General features: G+C 34.4%; 1 protein-coding gene across 3 annotated transcripts in view; it reads left to right on the top strand.

Annotated features, from left to right (window-relative positions):
* Positions 1-20959, top strand: part of BARD1 (BRCA1 associated RING domain 1) — an 88556-nt gene extending 67597 nt beyond the window's left edge. For all 3 annotated transcript variants that reach the window (XM_054478220.2, XM_054478222.2, XM_054478221.2), the window contains 4 exons: positions 268-400; positions 963-1055; positions 17048-17145; positions 18567-20959. In XM_054478220.2, coding sequence (XP_054334195.1) covers positions 268-400; positions 963-1055; positions 17048-17145; positions 18567-18899 — 657 coding nt within the window. In that variant the 3' untranslated portion in view covers positions 18900-20959. The remainder of the gene's footprint in view (positions 1-267; positions 401-962; positions 1056-17047; positions 17146-18566) is intronic.
* The last annotated feature ends 632 nt before the right edge of the window (positions 20960-21591 follow it).

Here is a 21591-nt window from a genome sequence, read left to right as displayed (position 1 = left end):
AACCCTAGAGAGACCCAATTTAAAATTGAAGAAATGAGATGCCCTGGGTATAGAGAGCTATCACAACTGACATTTTCTTGAAGGAAAAATAAAGAGAAAAAAATTGTTTAAAAGGTTCTGGGTATAGATTCAATGGAAATTATTGAAAAATTATTAGAGTAAACTAAGTAATGAAATTCAAGCTTATATCAAGTAACAGTCTGTTTAATGTCTTTGTCTAGTCGTCTAATGTTTTTAACACTGTGGCATCTCCTTTTATATTAACAGATGAACACTGGGCAGCGTAGGGATGGACCTCTTGTACTTATAGGCAGTGGGCTCTCTTCAGAACAACAGAAAATGCTCAGTGAGCTTGCAGCAATTCTTAAGGCTAAAAAGTGTGCTGAGTTTGACAGTACAGGTGAGGATTTTGAATTTTGGGCGGGGGGGTAGAAAAAATGTTAAATAGATGATCATTTTGGAGAACTACCTCTGATAATTTACATATGTTTTAACCATTGGGAAATGGCTGTATACTTTGCATTTTGTAATAAATCTAAATTTTTTTTCTGTAATAAACTACTTATAGACAACGTAGTTAGGAAATGTAAAGTTTAAAGGTTTGCATATATTTTAGGACAAGACAGTATTTCAGAAGAGCAAATTTGTGACTTTTGCTAATGACAAATAAATTGTTGTGCAGTGTAATGTCATAATCCCTTAGCTGTAATTTGAAAATAAAATAAAAATTTGTGTTTGCCAATATGGCTTTAAGATATATGGTTTATGATCTGATTTTTCAGATTGATGGCCAGGTTAGAGAACTAGATACTAAACAGAAGTAGTTACACTTAAGTGTAAAAATTGTTGCCTTTGAAGATTCAGATATAAGCTTACAAAATACAGATTAGTTATAAAAAGCAGGCCAAAGAAATACTTTGGCTTATGTCTTTCTTTTTCTTACTGCTTTTTTTGTATTTTAGTAACTCATGTTGTTGTTCCTGGGGATGCAGTTCAAAGTACCTTGAAGTGTATGCTTGGGATTCTCAATGGATGCTGGATTCTAAAATTTGAATGTAAGTGTTGGATTTGAGAAATTAAGAAATGAATTAGACTAGTTTCGTTTTTCATGGTTATTAATGCCTGTGATTAAGGAACTTGATGTTAATTTTCTTACCTCTGGTTAGTCACTGCATTTTGAAAAAGCTTCTGGCCGGGCGCAGTGGCTCAAGCCTGTAATCCTAGCACTTTGGGAGGCCCAGGTGGGCGGATCACAAAGCCAGGAGATCGAGATCATCCTGGCTAACATGGTGAAACCCCGTCTCTACTAAAAATGCAAAAAAAATTAGCCGGGCGTGGTGGGGCGCCTGTAGTCCCAGCTACTCGGGAGGCTGAGGCAGGAGAATGGCGTGAACCCAGGAGGTGGAGCTTGCAGTGAGCCGAGATCGCGCCACTGCACTCCAGCCTGGGTGACAGAGCGAGACTCCATCTCAAAAAAAAAAGAAAAAGCTTCTCATATTTATGGTGTCATTTAGATGTCCTTAGTAAATGTATACACATATGTTCTGGTTTTAAAGTCTTTTTTCCTACAATACCAACTATTTCAATGAAAAGTAAATGGAGTACATAGTACTCTTTTAAGCCTAAGCAATTCATGTTACTATTAAATGATATATTGAATTTAATAATACGTGTTTTAAATATACTGCATGACATGTCTGTGAAATGAAAGCAGTTTATTGCTTTTCCTTTATGATTACCTGCATAACACCCTTTTGGTCTTAGTTAATTTAATCCAGTATTTTTAGGAAGCTGTTGGGAAATTGACTGCCTTGTACTACTTTAGTTGAAGTCACTATACCTGCTATCTCGACCTCCACTGAAAATGTATTCCTGTTCCCGTCTTCTTGCTGATAGTCAACCCACCACCACCTTCAGAGCTGCCTGTCACCTTCCCTGCTGTCACTCATTTACATTTCTACTTGGATTCCCTTGGGACTTAAAATGAAAAGAAAGCTCATACACGATTATTTTCTACTTCTTAATAGTTAACATATCTGCTTTTGATACTATGGCTAACATAGAACAGTGGATTGACCTTTTTTTATTAATTGTTTACAAAAGATTAGTAGTTACGAAAGATTAGTGGTTACAGAGGAGGAATGTGGGGAGCAATACAGTTGAGTGTCTTGTTGTTAGTGGTGGTCATGTAACACAAGACTACCTGAGATAAAATTATACAAACAAGTGCATTTATAACTGGTGAAATCAGGCCAGGCATGGTAGCTCATGCCTGTAATCTTAGCACTTTGGGCGACCGAGGCAGGCAGACCAGCCAGGCCAACATGGCGAACCCCCTTCTCTGCTAAAAATAGAAAAATCAGCCAGGCATGGTAGCACATGCCTGTAATCCCAGCCACTTGGGAGGCTAAGGCAGGAGAATCACTTGACCCCGGGAGGTGGAGGTTGCAGTGAGCCGAGATGGTGCCACTGCACTCCAGCCTGGGCAACAGAGTGAAACTCCATTTCAAATAAAAATAAAAATAAATAGTGAAATCTGAATAAGCTCTATGGATCGTATTGAAGTCAATTTGTTGGTACTACGTTATAGCGGTGTGAGATGTTAACATTGGACACTGAAGGAAAAGTACGTGGGACGTCTCTGTACATTCCTTTGAAACTTCCTGTGACTATAATTATTTTTAAATAAGATGTTGAAAAAGAACAGTGGGTATATTTAATGAAACTATGAAGCAACTGATGGATTAAAATTAGTTTATAAAAATGGTTTTATGGCTTTGTGCTTTGAAGGTTTTATGGTAGAATGCCTGATTTATCAAGATCTTAATTATGTTATTAATTTAATCTGTAGTTTGAAGTTGATTTGGTTTGTAAAACAGTTTCCTTTCATCAGTTGGTATTTATGTCATTTTCAAATACAGCTACCACTTCTTTTCTTGTGATGCTTGTCTCAACCGATGCAGTCTGATCTAGCTAAGAGGCTGTGACTAGCAATGCCACTCCATCTGTTCTCATCAATCCCTATTAATTAGTCCCTCCTAGTTATGACGAATTTGAGAAGTATAAGTAATTGGACTAATTTGTCTCACTTAGTTTTGAACTTTCTTTTTCCTTTTAAATCTGTGAAAGTCTTATTGAGCCTCAGTGTTTAAAAAATTCACTTAAAATGGTTTCATGATTAGGGATGCTTTTGTATCAAACCTGTGCCAGAAACCTTTCCAGTGGTTATAGGAAGAAATAGATTTTCATCATCATAAGGTCGCAGTAAGAAAGAAGCCATGCGAAATTTTTAATGTTAAGACATTTACCACGTAACTTTTGAGTCTAGTTCTTGTGAATATGCTGAAGTGGCATTTGGTTACATATACAGGCTACATGATTCATTTGCATAAAATCTGCCTTCTTTGGGAAATGTAGGTTTTGTCACTTTAATATCTTGGCCGTGTCATTTTTATAGAACCACTGATGGCCTCAGACTAACTTAATAGTGTGCTATTTGGTGATTCTGACAGTAGTGAATAACATCCTCTAATATCAATGGTTCTTTTAGGATAAAGGATGGATGGAATCCCTTACTGACGTTCATATCGTCATAATTTCTAATACAGAGTACAAAGAGAAACAGATTCAAAGTTTGAGATACTTCCTTTAAATAGTCACTGGGTTTCCAAAAAGAAGGCAAGAACCTTCAAATAGTTCTTTCCTAATATATATTTCTCATAGTTTCTATACTGTTCTCAGTGTCAAGCATCTCAGTTTGATTCTTTGTTTTTTAAGAGACGAGGTGTCACTCAAGCAATCCTCCAGCTTCAGCCTTCTGAGTAGCTGGTACTACGGGTGCACATCACTGCACCTGGCTCAGTTTGATTTTTAAAAATGTTTCAGAGCTATTTAAAACTATATGAAAACCATTCATATCAAAAGATGATAGGTGGACCAAAGCTTTCAAAATTAATTGTAAAGATTTATGACTTTTTAAAACTAGGTCTCATGTTTGAGTCTGTCCATTAACTTGCCGGTAGACAAAACTTCAGGATTAACTATTAAGAAACATTCATATTAACTTTTCATGGGATTTTTCATAAACCAAATGTATTCAAGCGGGATTTTATTTGTAATTTTCTCTGTAGATAATCAACTCATTTTACAAACTAAACAATTTAACAAAAAGAATTATACAAAAGATTTGGATCCATTGGGTTCAAATTGAACTATGAGAAGTTTTCTGTTGAAGTGTTCTGTCTTAATTGGTTAATATCTCTTATTTTCCTACATTGTTTATGGAGAGTATTGTACAGTGCCATAATTAATGAACTTAGCATGAGGATTCTGAGACTAAGCCACAATTTTACAGACCATCCAGTCTGTTTTATATTTCTTTTACAGACATTTTACAGAATGATATTTATTTTATATTTTACAGAAATAGGAGCTATAAATAAGAAAAGTCCCTCCTTCAACATCAAATTGGTGAGGGAGACTCTACTTTAGTCCTAGTCTGGGTGCTAATTTCTCACAGGCCACTAGTAATCACCCTCATACAAGGGTGATTTTGGTATTAAAGAGGTGATAAGAATGAAAGAATAGAAGGTATATAAATAAGTCATCTTACTAATCTCATAGAGTATGAATAAGATGAAACTGTATCCTAAAGATGCAAACTAGGCTGAGATAAAATGTTTTCTACTGACCTGTTCTTTTAGTACACTGCTTTCAAATTTTTTTTCTATCTTAGCCTTTTTTCTAAAAGAAATTTAATTCTGCATCTTCTCTTCTTATCTCATTATGAAAGGGAGAACAGATGGCTGTCATCTTTTCTTTAATAATCTTTCCCTCTTCCCCGCTCTCATCTAAGTTTAAATAAAATTGCGGCTGTAGAAGTTGTAAAATTCCCCAGTACCTAAGGGAATTACTGAAGGAATGTGCCAGACATTTTACACTGGATTTATGTCTATGAGATGGGGAAGGGCTAAATTGAGTGTTTTTTCATTTTTGTTTTAGCTGAGGAGAGATGGACCCTAGAAGACAATCATTACATCATCATTTAATAAATAACTTCATAATCAGGCTAACACATTAATTCTTTTCAAACAAATTCTAACAAGTTTGCTTCTTTAAATGGATACTGAGAGTACTATGGAATTTTAAAATTAAATACAACTTTTATTCTATACAAACTTTGCTAATTATAAAAAAATACCAAAACATTCCTATAAATTAAGATTGATTAGGCAACTTTATGCTGACAGAAGGCTTCCACCAAAGATTGTCTAAGAATAAAAAAAATTAATATCCTTTGATCTAATAGTCCCAGTTCTGAGAATTTACCCTACGCAAGAAATACAGATGAAAGAAAAAGTATTTGCAGTGTTACTCCTGATAGCAAGAAGTAGGGAATATAACCTACACATGAAAGATTAGGAAAACTCTGAAATTCTTGAAGATACTCTCTGGAAAAAATGCATATTTTTATATGATAAATATTAAGACTAAAAGATTATAAAAAATAGAATTATTTAAATTTTAAACACGTCAAAATTATATCTTCACTTTCAACAATATATAAATGTGTGCATGCATGTGGGTAAAAAAATAAAGAAAAAGCAGTAAATTGGTGGGTTACTGAAGAGGACTATTTGTTTATAACAGTTTTAAAAATAATATGTGCCTGTTAGATCAAATTTAAGTTCTCTGGGAATAAATTAATACATTGAAATTTTCAAGTTGTAATCATAATTGGAAGTATTTTCACTTTTCTAACGATTAATTGGATAGGGAAGGGCTTTGGTCTTAATTAGGGAAATTAGAACCTGCATGTATTTATTCCTCCCATCTGATATACCAGGTCTTTTATACATGTTTAATGGATACCCAGCAAATACATTTGAATATGGTGATTGTCCTAATCAGAACAGAATTTTTTACATAAAAATTTGAACTTTTAATATATGACTTCAAAAGAACACTGAGCATGAGTTTTCTAATAATTAGGAGAATTTTTGGATGTTAGACTGTGTTTGGTTTTTAACCATACCTATATAGAGACAGACAATTTCGATATTATTCATAATACAAGAGACAGACTTATGATATTTTGATATTATTATGCATAATATAAGGTCTTAGAATTGATACCCAAGTTTTGCCTAAGAAAAATTTATGATACAATAATATATTTTTGCAATAGAATTTGACCTGCTTCTCAATGCATTAAGTAAAATAGCAAATTACACATATTGTCATGTGAAGAAATATATTTCTACATATAAATATGCTGATAGCCAGAATTTTTACTAAAACGTCAAAAATAAATAATTGCTAAATGATATTTATATGGAGCCAGAATTTAATGACCATCGACAGTATTTAATGAGATATCTCAAATCTTAAATGGAAACATTTAGCCATTATTTTATATTTTCAGCCTTTATTTCATTGTCCTTTCACTTTTCACTATGGAAGTTTCAAATTTCATACTCATTTCTCTGTTCTTTTACTTGTTTTCCAAAAATTGCAGTGATAGTATGCCACTGTTTTTTCATTTTTGTCGTTGTAGGCTGCCTATTGTGATTTCCCTTTTTACTAAAGTTTAGTGCTGTTATAGTCTACTCGACTAAAAAGTCTAAAATGTAATCATTTGCAAAACACTTGTTTTGCTTTTACAATCTGGGTGTTGATTTTTCATAGAATCAAAAGGAAATTCTTTAATTTTTATTTTACTTACGTACTGTTATCTTGAGTGACACACATTCCTAATTTAAACATCTTTAGTTCAGATCTAATGACATATTGTATTAGAACATTTATTTTCATATAGAATAGTGATGTTTGATTCTGTATTTTAATTTTTTTTTTTAGGCTATTTTATATTGACTAAAGGTTGTTAATTCTGATTCCCATAGCTATTTCAGTTACAAATAGCCATTAATTCCAGAAGAATAGCAACCCCTTTTTCCCTCCCTCACTCTGTCACACAGGCTGGAGTGCAGTGGTGCAATCATAGCTCTCTGTAGCCATGAACTCCTGGGTTCAAGTGATCCTCCTGCTTCAGCCTCCTGAGTAGCTGGAACTACAGGCACTCACCACGATGCCTGGCTAATTTTTTTTTCTTTTTAGTTGAGGCAGAGATCTCACTTTGTTGCCCAGGCTGTTCTTGAACTCCTGGTTTCAAGCAGTCTTCCTGCTTCGCCCTCCCAAAGTGCTAGGATTACAAGTGCGAGCCACCAGGTCTGGCCTAAAAATTCTTCAAAATGTGGATCTGTTTACTACTCTGGGATTTGAAGAGTGAGAAAATTCTAAGTATGGCTTTCCATGCAGAGTTAATAATCGTCTCCTCCTTTGGACATTTAACAGATCTCCATTTTGAAGTTTTCTTCCATCTTCATTGTATTCTCTCATCATTTTTGTATAACTGTGGATTCAAGAACACCCCTTCTTTTTAAATTTCATTTGTGTTATCTTTTTTTATTATAGGAAAAGTAAGCTTAATATAAATCCATGACCATCATCAGTGGTCCATGCAGCTAAAACAGAAATATACATCTACTGATGTATATGCTTTTATGAGGTAGGAGGAGAGAGTGGTTATTAGCAATTTAGAAAAAAAGAATACCTTCTGTACAGTACAAGTTTCTTTATAGAAAAGTGTTGTAGCCCTGGAATTCATAAGCTTCATTATTATGCAAAAATTCCAGGCTTTGCTAAGGTAGACAGAGCTACCTTAATGACTTTGAGTTAATGACTTTGGGTTAATCAGTACTTTAGAAATGGGGCTGCTTACCTAAATGTAAAAAATTAATAAGATCTCAGGAAAAAAGGAAAGCTTACATGAAATGGAGAACATGATCAGGAATACACCTGGGCTAAAAGAATCTCTAGTTTTAATAGCTAAGTAGTTTATCCCTTTGTTTCTGCGAAGTGATAGCTTCAGTCAAAACCTTCAACTATAAAGGAACATATGAAAAGTAACAAAGATGAAATAAAGCATACATTTTATAAGGCTAGTGGCTTGACACATTTTCAAGTATGTACCATTCTGGCATGTGCAAAAGTTATGTTTACATAAATAACAACTTACTCATGCAAGGTAATTTTAGTAAGGAAATTATTAGCCAAGAAAGCTAACTAAAATGTGGTCTTGTATTTGTATTTTTGCTTTTTTTTCTTCAAAAGGAAGTAGAAGAGTTCATCTTTCTACTAAACTGATGGAATAATTATGGACTTTATTAACTGTTTATTACAGATATAAAATAGTTTAAATCTTAAGATGTAACTGTGTTTTAAATGGAAAATAGGTTAAGAATTCTTGCTGCAGATTGCTTAACTTTTATTCAGTAAATAAAACCTTAAAATGTTAGTCATTATTTAGGCTTGGGTTATTTAAGTAATGTTTGGCTGGTAGATTCTTCCATTGCATTGATAATGCATCACCGTTTGAATTGCTGAAAGTTTTTTTTAAAGCATTTCATTCTTATTTACTTTTCAGTAAATCAACTCAATTGATTTGTCTTAAAAAAAGGTTCAGTAGGAAGTTGATATGAATTTGTAACTGTGATATTGTCTATGGAGTATGTCATCATTCTGAAACTCACAGTTTCAGATAACAAGTTAGTGGCAACCTTAGCATGTCAGATTGAGTAAACACATTGATCCAACTAAAAATAAAGATGAACAGAAAAACTTGATCTGTGACATGGAGGATATTTCAGTTCTCATCCCAGTTATGTCACTGAGAAAGCCACTTAAATCTCTTGGGACTTAAGTTTCCTTATCTGTAAAAGAGGTTGATTAGACAAAGCATCAGAAGTTTCAAATCGGCAGGCTGAGGACTCTGAGGGCTGAAGGAAATACAATGTCTGTGGTTTTGTCTAACATAATTAATTTTTATATATTTAGGTATGATGTTTGTTATAGTCTCCATAGCTTCCTACCGCTTCACACCAGGTTCTTCACACATTTATGTAATCTACTTGGCTTTTTGTAGGCATTTGAGTCACAATCCTTGAAGTAGATGTCACTCCCAGGTTTGAAAAAATTCTTGAGATTTTCTATGCTATAACAGCAACTTTAACAAAACACTTTGCCACCATTCAAATGTAGTTATAGACCTGGAAACATCCTTTGTTTTCAGGAAAAGAAAAAGAGCTACTTTCATTCTTCCTCAGTTGGTCTTAGGTGACACAGGATTTTGCAAACTGTTGCTTGGAGTAAAAGCATATTAGAGGAATGTATTTGTTTAACTCAATCATTGTAATTAGAGCATTGGATTTGCCTTACTTTACAGAAACTTACTACATAACTCCCATGAAACAGAACATTTAATGAATTAAGACTTACAGTGGCTCCTTCTCATGGAAGTACCATGCTGCCCTGTTGGTATCTGCCATCTCATTTTTCTTGATGCCGTACTTATTGGACTCTAGTATCTATTAAGGTTAAATTCTGTTGATTGACTAATGACAGCATGATGTCAGGAGCAATAGATGCCATTTTAATGTGTTTCTTGTAAATAATCAGTCAAATAAACCCATTAAATGGAGAAGCAGCTGGCATAAGCACAGCCTACTTAATTCTGCAATTAGACATTAGCCATTCATTCAATACAATAGATATCATAAGAATGTTCAGTCCTCGGCTTTCTGTGCCACCATATTCAGTTAAAGACACAATTATGAATACTCTATAAGTACTATTGGGAAGGAGATTTGGGAAGGGGAATACCTGCTTACGTAATGAGGAAAATTAAAAAAAATTACATATAAAATAGTGAATTTGAGTTAACCATTTTACTGGATTCCTGATGGTTTTTGATTTGATTTTTAATATAGAAACAATATATGACATAATTCCAGCAGACTGGCAGTGCTTCTAGTATGGTATTTTGACCCAGTCAAGAATTTTGAGCCTCATTTTCAATGTATAGTAAAGTTAATATTTTATATTAGCTTTATTAGAAAGGTTTTTAATTCAGTGAGTGGTTATTAAAATTTATGCCCTTTTTAGAGTATAATTTTTATTATATGTAAACAATTTTCAAAGCACATTTATGATCATTTAAAATTATAAGATTCAGAAATTCAGCTTAGCAACCTTGGGTGAATATGACTTTTATATTAAAAAAATGGAGATTGATCTGAGAGCCACATAAAACACAGATAAAACTAACAAATTAAGATTGACATGATGCGTAATCGTAGATGTCCTGAGTGTGAGTGTTGAATTTGAATTTGCATTAATGACCCAATTCAGGAAAGACTCAGTGTCTTGACAAACCTCTGCTTTTGGAGAGATGGAGTATTCAGTTGTTAGTCTTCTGACCTTTTTATAATAAACAACATCTTGGAACACTCAATTTAAGCAGCTTTTAAGCATTTGACATATTCACATCATGCTAAAATAATACCCAGGGTTTATCTTGTGTACCACTAAGTTATATTTCAGTGTGAAATACACAGCCTTTAGAAAACTAAGCAGATTTAGGTTCAAATTCCCATTCTGCCACTTAATGGCTGCATTCAGCTTTAAGCAAGTTGACTTCTTAGCATTTCAGTTCCCTCCCCTGAATTGGAAGTAATATACAGTAAATCCTCATTGTTTGTGGATTCTGTGATTGTGAGTTTTCTTACTTGCTAAAATTTTTCTTGTAATCCCCAAATCAATACTCACGGTGCTTTTGTAGACATGTACAGAGTAGTGAAGAACTTTAGTTGCCAAACAAGTGTGTCCCCAGCCGAAGTCAAACAAGGTGCTACTTTGCCTCCTTTTTTAAGCTCTCACACTGTAAACAAGTGGCCCTTTCACAGTCTGTTGATGCCATGTTTTTTGCATTTTTGTGTTTTTGTTGGTGATTTTATTATTTAAAATGGCCTCATAATACGGTGCTGAAGTGCTGTTTTGTGTGTCTAAGCTCAAGAAGATGGTGATGTGCCTTTCAGGGAAAATATTAAATACTGTGTTAGATAAGCTTTGTTAAGGCCTTAATTGTAGTACTGCTGGCCCTAAGTTTAATCTTAATGAGTCAACAGTATACAATAAATAATGTATATAAACAGAAACATACATAAAACAAAGTTAAGTATTGATCAGTTGATGGAAATGCTGGAACCACAGGCCCACAGAAACATAACCCTGTATTTCCTTTAACAGCAGTGGTTCATTATTCACTAATCGGTGTTCATAGCATCTTTATAGAACATAACTACTGTAGATAATGAGCATTGACTATACTACTCTTGCTGGATTTGGGGAAGGATGCAAGTACTTTTGGTAGCTGTTATCACAGTAATTTTGGTCAGGATCTTTTCTAGGAACAAACAGTTGTGTCCTTGGTTATTTAAAGTTAGAAAAGTAAAAGGAAAACGGAATAGAATAAATTGGTATTTTAAGAATTTTTTTTTCTCCTTTGACCAGAAAATATTGGTGTGTGATTTTTAGCATTGGATTGGTTAGGCCTTATGATTTATGAGTATTTTATTCTAGATTATGGAAAAATTAAAGTTTTCAGAGCACTGCACAATGTACACATTCAATCTATAGTAAAGTATTTTGCTCATTGGATGAATATTAGGTAACATAGCATTCATAGTTTTTATACAATGATACTGCTCTCATGGTTCTCTATTAATAATAATTTACAAGAAGAGAGTTCTGTCTGATAGTATTTGCAGGTATAAAATAAACTTATATACAGTCAAATAAATTCTACTCAAGTTCTACTCAATTTAAACCCAGAGAAGTAAAAATGGAACAACTTATTCCATATTTTCTTAATGATATTCTGCTTTTTCTTTTCATATTTAATATTGTTATTTGATATTTGTTTAACAAGAGCTATAAATGGCTAAAACTCTGTGTATTATTTCCTGCTTTATTAATATTTTTGAATACCACTTCACTAATACATGTAAATCATTAATACTTCCAGAATATTTTATTTTTTTAATATTTAAAATATATTTGTCCTCCATTGTTTTCAGAAACAACTTTGCATTCAAACATTTTATTCAAAAAACCTATTATCTTTGCTTTTAACATTGAAATAAATGCAAAATATAAAAGGATATTTTATTATCTTTCTAACAATTAAATCTGCTGCCACATTCGTTATTCTTTGAAAGGTTAGCCATTTTAAATAGGAAAAGAGGGAAAAGCTGAATCTGAAAAACGAATCTTCTCATGTTTATCTATGTATAAGCTATTAACCTTTTTTCTTTCATTGACTTTGTAACAGAAATGTACATAATGTGAAGTTCTTAGAATTTCTGGACAAGAGTAAGGAGTTTTCTTTGTTATTAGATATACCATGATTGAGATTATCTCAGTGGCACCCTTAATATCTTTAAAACATGGATGTAATTTTAAATGTGCTTGAAAAATTAAATTTGATAGTGGATTGCTTATTGACAGAGGAAAATAAAGCAATAAAATTTCATTTAAAATTAAGGACTCTGAGATAGAGCATACTAATATTAATGAAAGTTCAGGATTAGATTATTGAAATAAAGTGACAGGAAACAGCAGGAATTTTCTTCTTAGGGAAGAGATTATGACTTCTCTTGTACATAATAGGTGTTTAACACAGTTTGAGCATTCCTAATCTGAAAATCCAAAATACTCTAAAATACTAAACTATTTGAGTGCCAGCACAACACACATGACCTCACGTGATGGCTCACAGTCTAAACGCAGACACAACATTGTTTTATGCACAAAATTATTAAAGATAGTATATAAAATTATCTTCGTATATGCTTTATCTGTATAAAGCGTATATGAAACATAAATGAATTTCTTTTTTAGACTTGGGTCTTGTTGCCAAGATATACCTAATTATGTACGTGCAAATATTCCAAAATCCAAAACAAAATTGGATTTTAAAACACTCCTGGTTTCAAACACTTCAGATAAGGGATACTTGGCCTATAAATATGATACAGGAAGAGCGCCGAAGTGGAAGTCTGTTGCTTTAGGAAGTGGTTCACTTTAACTTTGCTATTAGTGATCTTAGCAGGTCACTTTATGTTTCTGCACTTGACTGTGCAGATCTATAAAACAAGAAGGTAGGACTAGCTCTTCAGGGTCTTTTCTACCTTGTAAGTAATTTGATTCTAGGTATTTTCAAAATTCAAGTTACAAGATTAGAATAAATAAAACATTTTATAAAGAGGACTCAAACACATTTTTTTTCCCCTCAGAAAGTACCAGTTTTTTCAGTTCTGTCGCTTACTCCAAATTCTGCAGATGTGGCTCCTGGAAACAGTTGAAGTTTTGTTATTGTGTCAGTGTGAGGTAATAAAGAAGAAAGTTTAAAACCGATTATGCCATAAAGTCTGAGTCAGTCTAAAGTGGACCATTACTCACTCTTGGAAAACATTGCATTTCTTTATCTTCTCCAGTATAAGTTTTTGCTCTCAAGATAATCATTATAGGTCAGTGGGGTGTGGTGGTTCACGCCTGTAATCCCAGCACTTCGGGAGGCTGAGGTGGGCAGATCACAAGGTCAGGAGATCGAGACCATCCTGGCCAACACGGTGAAAGCCTGTCTCTACTAAAAGTACAAAAAATTAGCCAGGCGTGGTGGCGGGCGCCTGTAGTCCCAGCTACTTGGGAGGCTGAGGCAAGAGAATGGCGTGAACCCGGGAGGCGGAGCTTGCAGTAAGCCGAGATTGCGCCACTGTGCTCCAGCCTGGGTGACAGTGCAAGACTCTGTCTCAAAAAAAAAAAAAAAAAAAAAATCATCATAGGTCAAAAGACATTTTACTCATACACAAGTGAATCTTAATTTATATTAGATGTCAATCGCAGGACAGTTCTGGGTAGCAGATTAACTGTTGGTTCTTAGCCACCCTTTAGTCAAGAAAGGAGCCCTTTTGCAGGCATATGCAGAGTTTACATGCCGAGTAGTGGTTCCACTCCTGTGCTGGAATCAATTTACTGTTGAAGTAAGTAGGGATCAGCTGGACAAAACTTTATCACTAGCATTTTTCAAGAGGTTTCCAAAACACTGTAGTATATCCAACATATATGTCTAATCCTCAATCTAAAGTATATGTTTATGCAGCCATAGATTTTTTTCTGATCATTTTAAGCCGTTAGATATCAAGTGATAACAGGATGTAACAGTTTGATATTCAAAACTATGTGTAACTCTGAACTCTTACAGGTGCTATATAATTATTTATTTTTATTGGTGTGGATACAGTCTGTCAATGCTGTGTCCATAGTGAATTTTTAAAAACTTTGGTTCCTTTGTGTTAACAACACTAGACAGTGAAGGGGATACCTGAGTTATTGTTCCAACTTTCCCGATACCCTCTGCTATTAAACTCCTGTTCTATAGGAAAGTGTATGAAATTCTGAAGAACGCATAAGTGAATAATATATGGTTCCTACCCTCGTGATAAAATGAAGTATTGAGCAAAACGACCTCAAAGACAAATAGGAAATTGTATGGAGGGTTTGTTTTTATGATGAAGATAATTCATCATAGTATCTAGTTTTTAGAATGCTTCTTGCATTTTATCCACAGAAGCCTGGTGAAAAACATTGTTTTCATTTTTTATTTCCATAGGCAAGGAAGCTTCCAGAACAAATAATTGGGATAGCCAAGTCCTTCAACTCCAAATCTCAAATTTAGTTTAGTTACATGCCATCAGAACAGAAGCATGATAAATATATATACATGCCATCAGTTCCCTCGCTTGATGGTGAACAGGCATTATCCAAGATGTTGTCTCTAGCTGAAGCTGACCATGTCCTTCATGATTGGTCTTGGGCATCCCGAGGGTTCCTTTCATTTCTAGAGCCTAGCGAGACAATTGGTACTGGCTGCCAGCCATTGGCCCTACTTAGGGATTCCCCACCCAGGTGCCAAGCAGTGGAATGACTCTAAACAGTGCCAGGCTGAGCTGTCTCTATTGCTTTTGCTTTTTAACCTGAAGCTGTGAACAGACTTACTTAGGCCATCAAAAGAATGCTTTTTTTTTCCTGCAAAGCCCAACCAAATCACTTCTAGACTGGCGACCTCAGTTGTGTACCTGTCACATGCCAAACCTATCCCAAGCTCTGCTTGTTTATTTTAGCAAGCACTGTTGAACCCCTGTTGTGTGGCTAGCTGAGCTTGGTGCTCTAGACTAAAGCACATTCCTTCATGTCAAATCACTTACAGCTGAACAGACGATTAGACATATAACTGCCAAAATGAGCAGTATAGATGGTAAGTGCTCAGTTTAGGTTATTGTATCATGGACTTTTTATTCACCTTAATTTTGGGTAATTGTTATGAGTGGAAATGTAGACTTTTATTTTTGTCTTTGAAATAGTATCCTGGCTTAGGTTTTTCAGAAAGGAGATTAAAATTACAGTTAGTGTTCAGTACTAACTTATGGCTTAATCCTCCAAAGAAAGAGTTTTTTTTTTTTTTTTTTTTTCTTTTATTGTAATTATTATTATTATTATTATTATTATACTTTAGGTTTTATGGTACATGTGCCCAATGTGCAGTAAGTTACATATGTATACATGTGCCATGCTGGTGCACTGCACCCACCAACTCGTCATCTAGCATTAGGTATATCTCCCAATGTTATCCCTCCCCCCTCCCCCCAACCCACAACAGTCCCTGAAGTGTGATGTTCCCCTTCCTGTGTCCATGTGTTCTCATTGTTCAATTCCCACCTATGAGTGAGAATATGCGGTGTTTGGTTTTTTGTTCTTGCGATAGTTTACTGAGAATGATGATTTCCAATTTCATCCATGTCCCTACAAAGGACATGAACTCATCATTTCTTATGGCTGCATAGTATTCCATGGTGTATATGTGCCACATTTTCTTAATCCAGTCTATCATTGTTGGACATTTGGGTTGGTTCCAAGTCTTTGCTATTGTGAATAATGCGGCAATAAACATACGTGTGCATGTGTCTTTATAGCAGCATGATTTATAGTCCTTTGGGTATATACCCAGTAATGGGATGGCTGGGTCGAATGGAATTTCTAGTTCTAGATCCCTGAGGAATCGCCACACTGACTTCCACAAGGGTTGAACTAGTTTACAGTCCCACCAACAGTGTAAAAGTGTTCCTATTTCTCCACATCCTCTCCAGCACCTGTTGTTTCCTGACTTTTTAATGATCGCCATTCTAACTGGTGTGAGATGGTATCTCATTGTGGTTTTGATTTGCATTTCTCTGATGGCCAGTGATGGTGAGCATTTTTTCATGTGTTTTTTGGCTGCATAAATGTCTTCTTTTGAGAAGTGTCTGTTCATGTCCTTCGCCCACTTTTTGATGGGGTTGTTTGTTTTTTTCTTGTAAATTTGTTGGAGTTCATTGTAGATTCTGGATATTAGCCCTTTGTCAGATGAGTAGGTTGCGAAAATTTTCTCCCATTTTGTAGGTTGCCTGTTCACTCTGATGGTAGTTTCCTTTGCTGTGCAGAAGCTCTTTAGTTTAATTAGATCCCATTTGTCAATTTTGGCTTTTGTTGCCATTGCTTTTGGTGTTTTAGACATGAAGTCCTTGCCCATGCCTATGTCCTGAATGGTATTGCCTAGGTTTTCTTCTAGGGTTTTTATGGTTTTAGGTCTAACATTTAAGTCTTTAATCCATCTTGAATTGATTTTTGTATAAGGTGTAAGGAAGGGATCCAGTTTCAGCTTTCTACATATGGCTAGCCAGTTTTCCCAGCACCATTTATTAAATAGGGAATCCTTTCCCCATTTTTTGTTTTTCTCAGGTTTGTCAAAGATCAGATGGTTGTAGATATGTGGCATTATTTCTGACGGCTCTGTTCTGTTCCATTGATCTATATCTCTGTTTTGGTACCAGTACCAAAGAAAGAGTTTTTAAAAATATTTTCTTTATATGGGAAAGCCAGTTGTATTGTGTTTTGTTTTGGCATAAGTTAAGATTTCTGTTTGCATTTTAGAATAATACTTAAAAACTGCCATGAAGAAGAAAAACCACTTAGGTAAATTGCTTAATTTTAATGAGAGAGATATAATGCTCACTTGATACTTATTTTGCTTTAATTCTTGTGTTTTTGTCAGGGGTAAAAGCATGTCTACGAAGAAAAGTATGTGAACAGGAAGAAAAGTATGAAATTCCTGAAGGTCCGCGCAGAAGCAGGCTCAACAGAGAACAGCTGGTATTTTTATTTTAATACAACTTTCGTTGTTCTTATTATGACATACTATTTCATCACCATCAGGAAAAACTTCTTCTGCCCTTTCAACAGCTACAGGTGACTGATTAAAATTTTAATTGTGCTAATTTCAAGCACTTGATTTTGAAAGATGATCACGATGAGCAGTAGAATCCAGAAGGTAATAATTTCATACTGTTAATGGATTTTTGGCATCTTGAACATTCCCATAAACCTTTCAGAATCTGAGGTAAATCTCAGATACAGGAAGTAGCTTGAAAGAAGACTTACAGCTGCTGCTCGGATTTAGTTACCATATGTCTCTAGGGCCACATATTGTAGCTTTAATGGATAATACTGCATTATCCTGTTGATATTATATATAAGTATATTAGAAGTGACAAAATTTCCATAGAAGGGAATTATGAAACTTCTTTTTATTTCCAATGAGCATACAGAAGTATGTTTCATAGCTAATCGGATCCCTAGCCTCAGCACAATAATCTTTTGTGCCCCGTGAATACATTTCTGGAACCCTGGAGGGCACACCCCCATGGTGGCTGCCCTGCAGACCTTAGGTTGGTGATATGTAAGGACCTGAGTGTGGATGGGCAGAATTGGATAAAAGTCTACGGAAAAGATGTTACTCTTGTAATTTAATTATGTTTAGCCTGGTGTCTCTGAAGCCTATTTCAAATAAGCTAGGAGTTGTAGGGGCTTTAAGTCCCACCAAATAAGCATAAACATCCTGATGAAAAAAGTTTGATGAATAGTTTTTGTTTTTTTCTTTATACCAAGCGTATCTAAAATTTTAGAAGAGTGAAAAGGAACCGAGATGGTGACTGAATCTTAGGGAAAAAATTGTAAATAGGAAGCCCCTATTTGCCTAAGTATTTTTCTTGATCCAGTTAGTATGCTTGAAATATAACTTGTCCCAGCACCTCATTAAGTGGCTTCTTAGCTCATTAAGTGGCTTCTTAGCTGCTCATAATTATTACAGATGGAGCATTCCTAATCCAACATCTAAAATGCTCCAAAATCCAAAACTTTTGAGCTTTGACATGATGCCACAAGTGGAAAATTCCACACCTGATCTCATGTGACAGGTCACAGTCAGAACACAGTCAAAATTTTGTTTCATGCACAAAATTACTGAAAATATTGTATAAAATTACTTCAGGCTATGTGTATAAGGTGTACAAGAAACAAACGAATTTTGTGTTTAGGCTTGAGTCTCATCCTTAAGATATCTCATGTATATGCAAATTTTCCAAAACCCAAAAAATTTCTGAATCTGAAATGCTTCTCCAAATGTTCCAGGTAAGGGATACTCAACCTGTATTTTTATTTTCCTCATTCATATGCAGTGTTTTTAAATACAGTATTTTGATCTGCCTTTAACAAATGTTTTCTCATTATTTCAGTTGCCAAAGCTGTTTGATGGATGCTACTTCTATTTGGGGGGAACCTTCAAACACCATCCAAAGGACAACCTTATTAAGCTCGTCACTGCAGGTGGGGGCCAGATCCTCAGTAGAAAGCCCAAGCCAGACAGTGACGTGACTCAGACCATCAATACAGTCGCATACCATGCGAGACCCGATTCTGATCAGCGCTTCTGCACACAGTATATCATCTATGAAGATTTGTCTAATTATCACCCAGAGAGGGTTCGGCAGGGCAAAGTCTGGAAGGCTCCTTCGAGCTGGTTTATAGACTGTGTGATGTCCTTTGAGTTGCTTCCTCTTGACAGCTGAATATTATACCAGATGAACATTTCAAATTGAATTTGCACGGTTTGTGAGAGCCCAGTCATTGTACTGTTTCTAATGTGCACATTTTTACAAATAGGTAGTCATTCATATTTGTCTTTGAATCAAAAAAAAAAAAAAAAGTCTAATGCCAGATTAGGAATTCATGTTGTGTTTACCATTTAGATGCTGGGATTGCTTTTAAAAGTTTTTTCTTTTTAAAATTGGCATGTTTTTGATTCATCATGTCTTTCTATTCAGATTATTGGGTATCAGAGATTAATGAGAGGACACCAGAATCTTGGTTAAATAGACAAGTGGTATCATTATTGTTTGAGTCTTTTAATATTCTTTAATAAAATCCATACCTGCCACCAGTGAAAAAACTTGCCATTTTTTTTTTTTTAGTAAACAGAATATTATCAAACAATCTATTTTGGCTCTATTGAAAAAAGAGTATTTGGTCTAAATGTACCACCATAGGTGTTAAATTCTGCTATCTGCAATTGTCTTTATCCTATATTGTGTTCATTTCTTTTCTTAATAATTTACTTTGTTGTCTGTTTCTACACTTCTATCCCTGTTTTTTATCTTGTATATTCATCAGGAAATCATGATTTAATCATTAACATTGGTTTTTTTGTGTGTGGTAAAAATCAACACTAGGCTTATGGTACATATTTTTATTCTGTACATTTGCTTATAACTATCAATTTATAACTCTGTTTATCTACTACATATGTATATATACTTAGAGCATTTTCTCTAACACATTTTAACGTTAGTATTTTTTAAAAAGTCTGACCAGTCTAGCAAATTGTCAGTCCAACATCATTACTTTAAATTAAGGAGCAGTCTTCTTCTGGTAAACCTCATTGTTATTTGTAAAATAATTTTGAAGGTCTTAATTTCTTCCTTTGTAAAAGGAAAATTTTTTTTTAAAGTTTTTAGGTTGGCATGGAGGCAGAAGTTGGTGATTACTTGATTTACAACAGATTTTTTTCCAGATCATACAAAAAGCCATACAGTAAGTATAGAAGTAGGCATGGGGAGTGCTTACCAATATCAAATAGGCAAGGCCTCAGTGAGTGGGCAGGTTACCACCTGAGAGTGGCCAGATCTGGGGAGGTTACTCTGCTCTGGGTGCTCTCATTCACAAATCGACAAGGATACATTAGATTATTTTGAAACATTTTTTTAAGAAGCAGAATTCTTTAATAACTCCTTCCTAGACATTGAATATACTTATAAAATTAAAGACTTGGGGAAGGAGACACTGAGAGACCTGCCAGTTTGGTTCCTCATGAACAAAAGAGGACAGTTTGATAACTACCAGAATAGAATATCCCTAGTTTTAAAATACTGAGAATCTCTGAAGTTCATCAACATCTTAAGATGCACTTACTTGAAAGTTTGAGATTCTGTTTATCATTTGAAAATACATTTTGCTTTAATTCTTTCTTTGACATGTTGTTTTTTCATATCAAGAAATATATGAACAAAATAATAACCTTTTGACCCTGACCTTGCTGGGTGAATTAGCTCTGAAACACTCTCTGCAACCAGTAATGCATTTGTCCAACATTTCATTCTGATAGAAAATGATGAACACCATAGCACCAAACAAAAATCCGAGGGGTTAGATAATGTCTGGATTAAATAATTTAAGACTCTCCGGGATTTTGGTTGTCATTTTTTATTTATAACGGACTTTAAGTCACTTTCTGTTGCCTCATAGGTCACATTTTAGACAGGTTTGTGTCTGTTCCTTGCATCTGAATTCCTGTTTGTAAAGACACCTTTGAGAGTTCTCTTGCTCAGTTTTCGTCGTTCATTTTCTTGGTTTATCACCCCTCCCTTCTTTTTGTTGTTTTTCCCTGACTGTTAAGCAGTTTCATCTTTGCTTTTGTTAAATATTTGACAGCAGTTAGTTTGTGTTAAGCTTTTGAAACTTGTGATTGTACTTTCTGTGTAGATATGCATGTAATTATTTTTTATTTTTCAATCATAGATTCAAGCTTCCTTCTTTTTTATGACAAATCATTAAAGTTATTTGTGTTTCCATATATCTGTGTCTTGTATAAAATTGGCTTATTCTGTGCTGTTGAATGAGGCTCAACTTGACTTGGTGAGGAAATCTATTAACTAACAAAAGCTTATCTTTTTGAACATAACGCTTTTTAATTAATTTTGAATAAAAATATTTCTAAAGTGTACTAGATACTTTATTACCTTAGATTATTCCAAATACAGTATAACTTTGATAGTTTGGAATCGTCATTAAGAAACAATTACACACTGATTCCTTTGTGTCTCTATAAAAGTGAGAGGCTGGTAGCTTTTCCACATTCTCATGGCTATTTTCTAGTTCTACTTGAATTTGCAGCTGTTTCCCTTTTTCCTTGACAGCTGCCACTTTGTAGCTATTTTTCTATCTCTGCCAATACTTTACCATATCTAACTCAATTGTTTTTTCTTTTGACTTGCTGAAAAATAGAAACCAGATGGGAAGTATATTAGAATTATGATTGAAATAAGGGTAAATGAGCAATGTGTGAGGGTTTTCACTGACTTCACCTAAGAGGTAGTTTAGCTACTTGAATTTTAGTAAATAGAATTTTTCCTTTATTTCATCGGTCCCCCCCCCTTTTTTTTTTTTTTTGCACCTGCCTTGTAAATTTAATAGTTAAGCAACCTC

The sequence above is a fragment of the Pongo pygmaeus genome, chromosome 11 (assembly GCF_028885625.2).
Source record: "Pongo pygmaeus isolate AG05252 chromosome 11, NHGRI_mPonPyg2-v2.0_pri, whole genome shotgun sequence".
Classification (NCBI taxonomy): Eukaryota; Metazoa; Chordata; class Mammalia; order Primates; family Hominidae; genus Pongo; species Pongo pygmaeus.
This window is presented reverse-complemented; position numbering and strand designations above follow the sequence as displayed.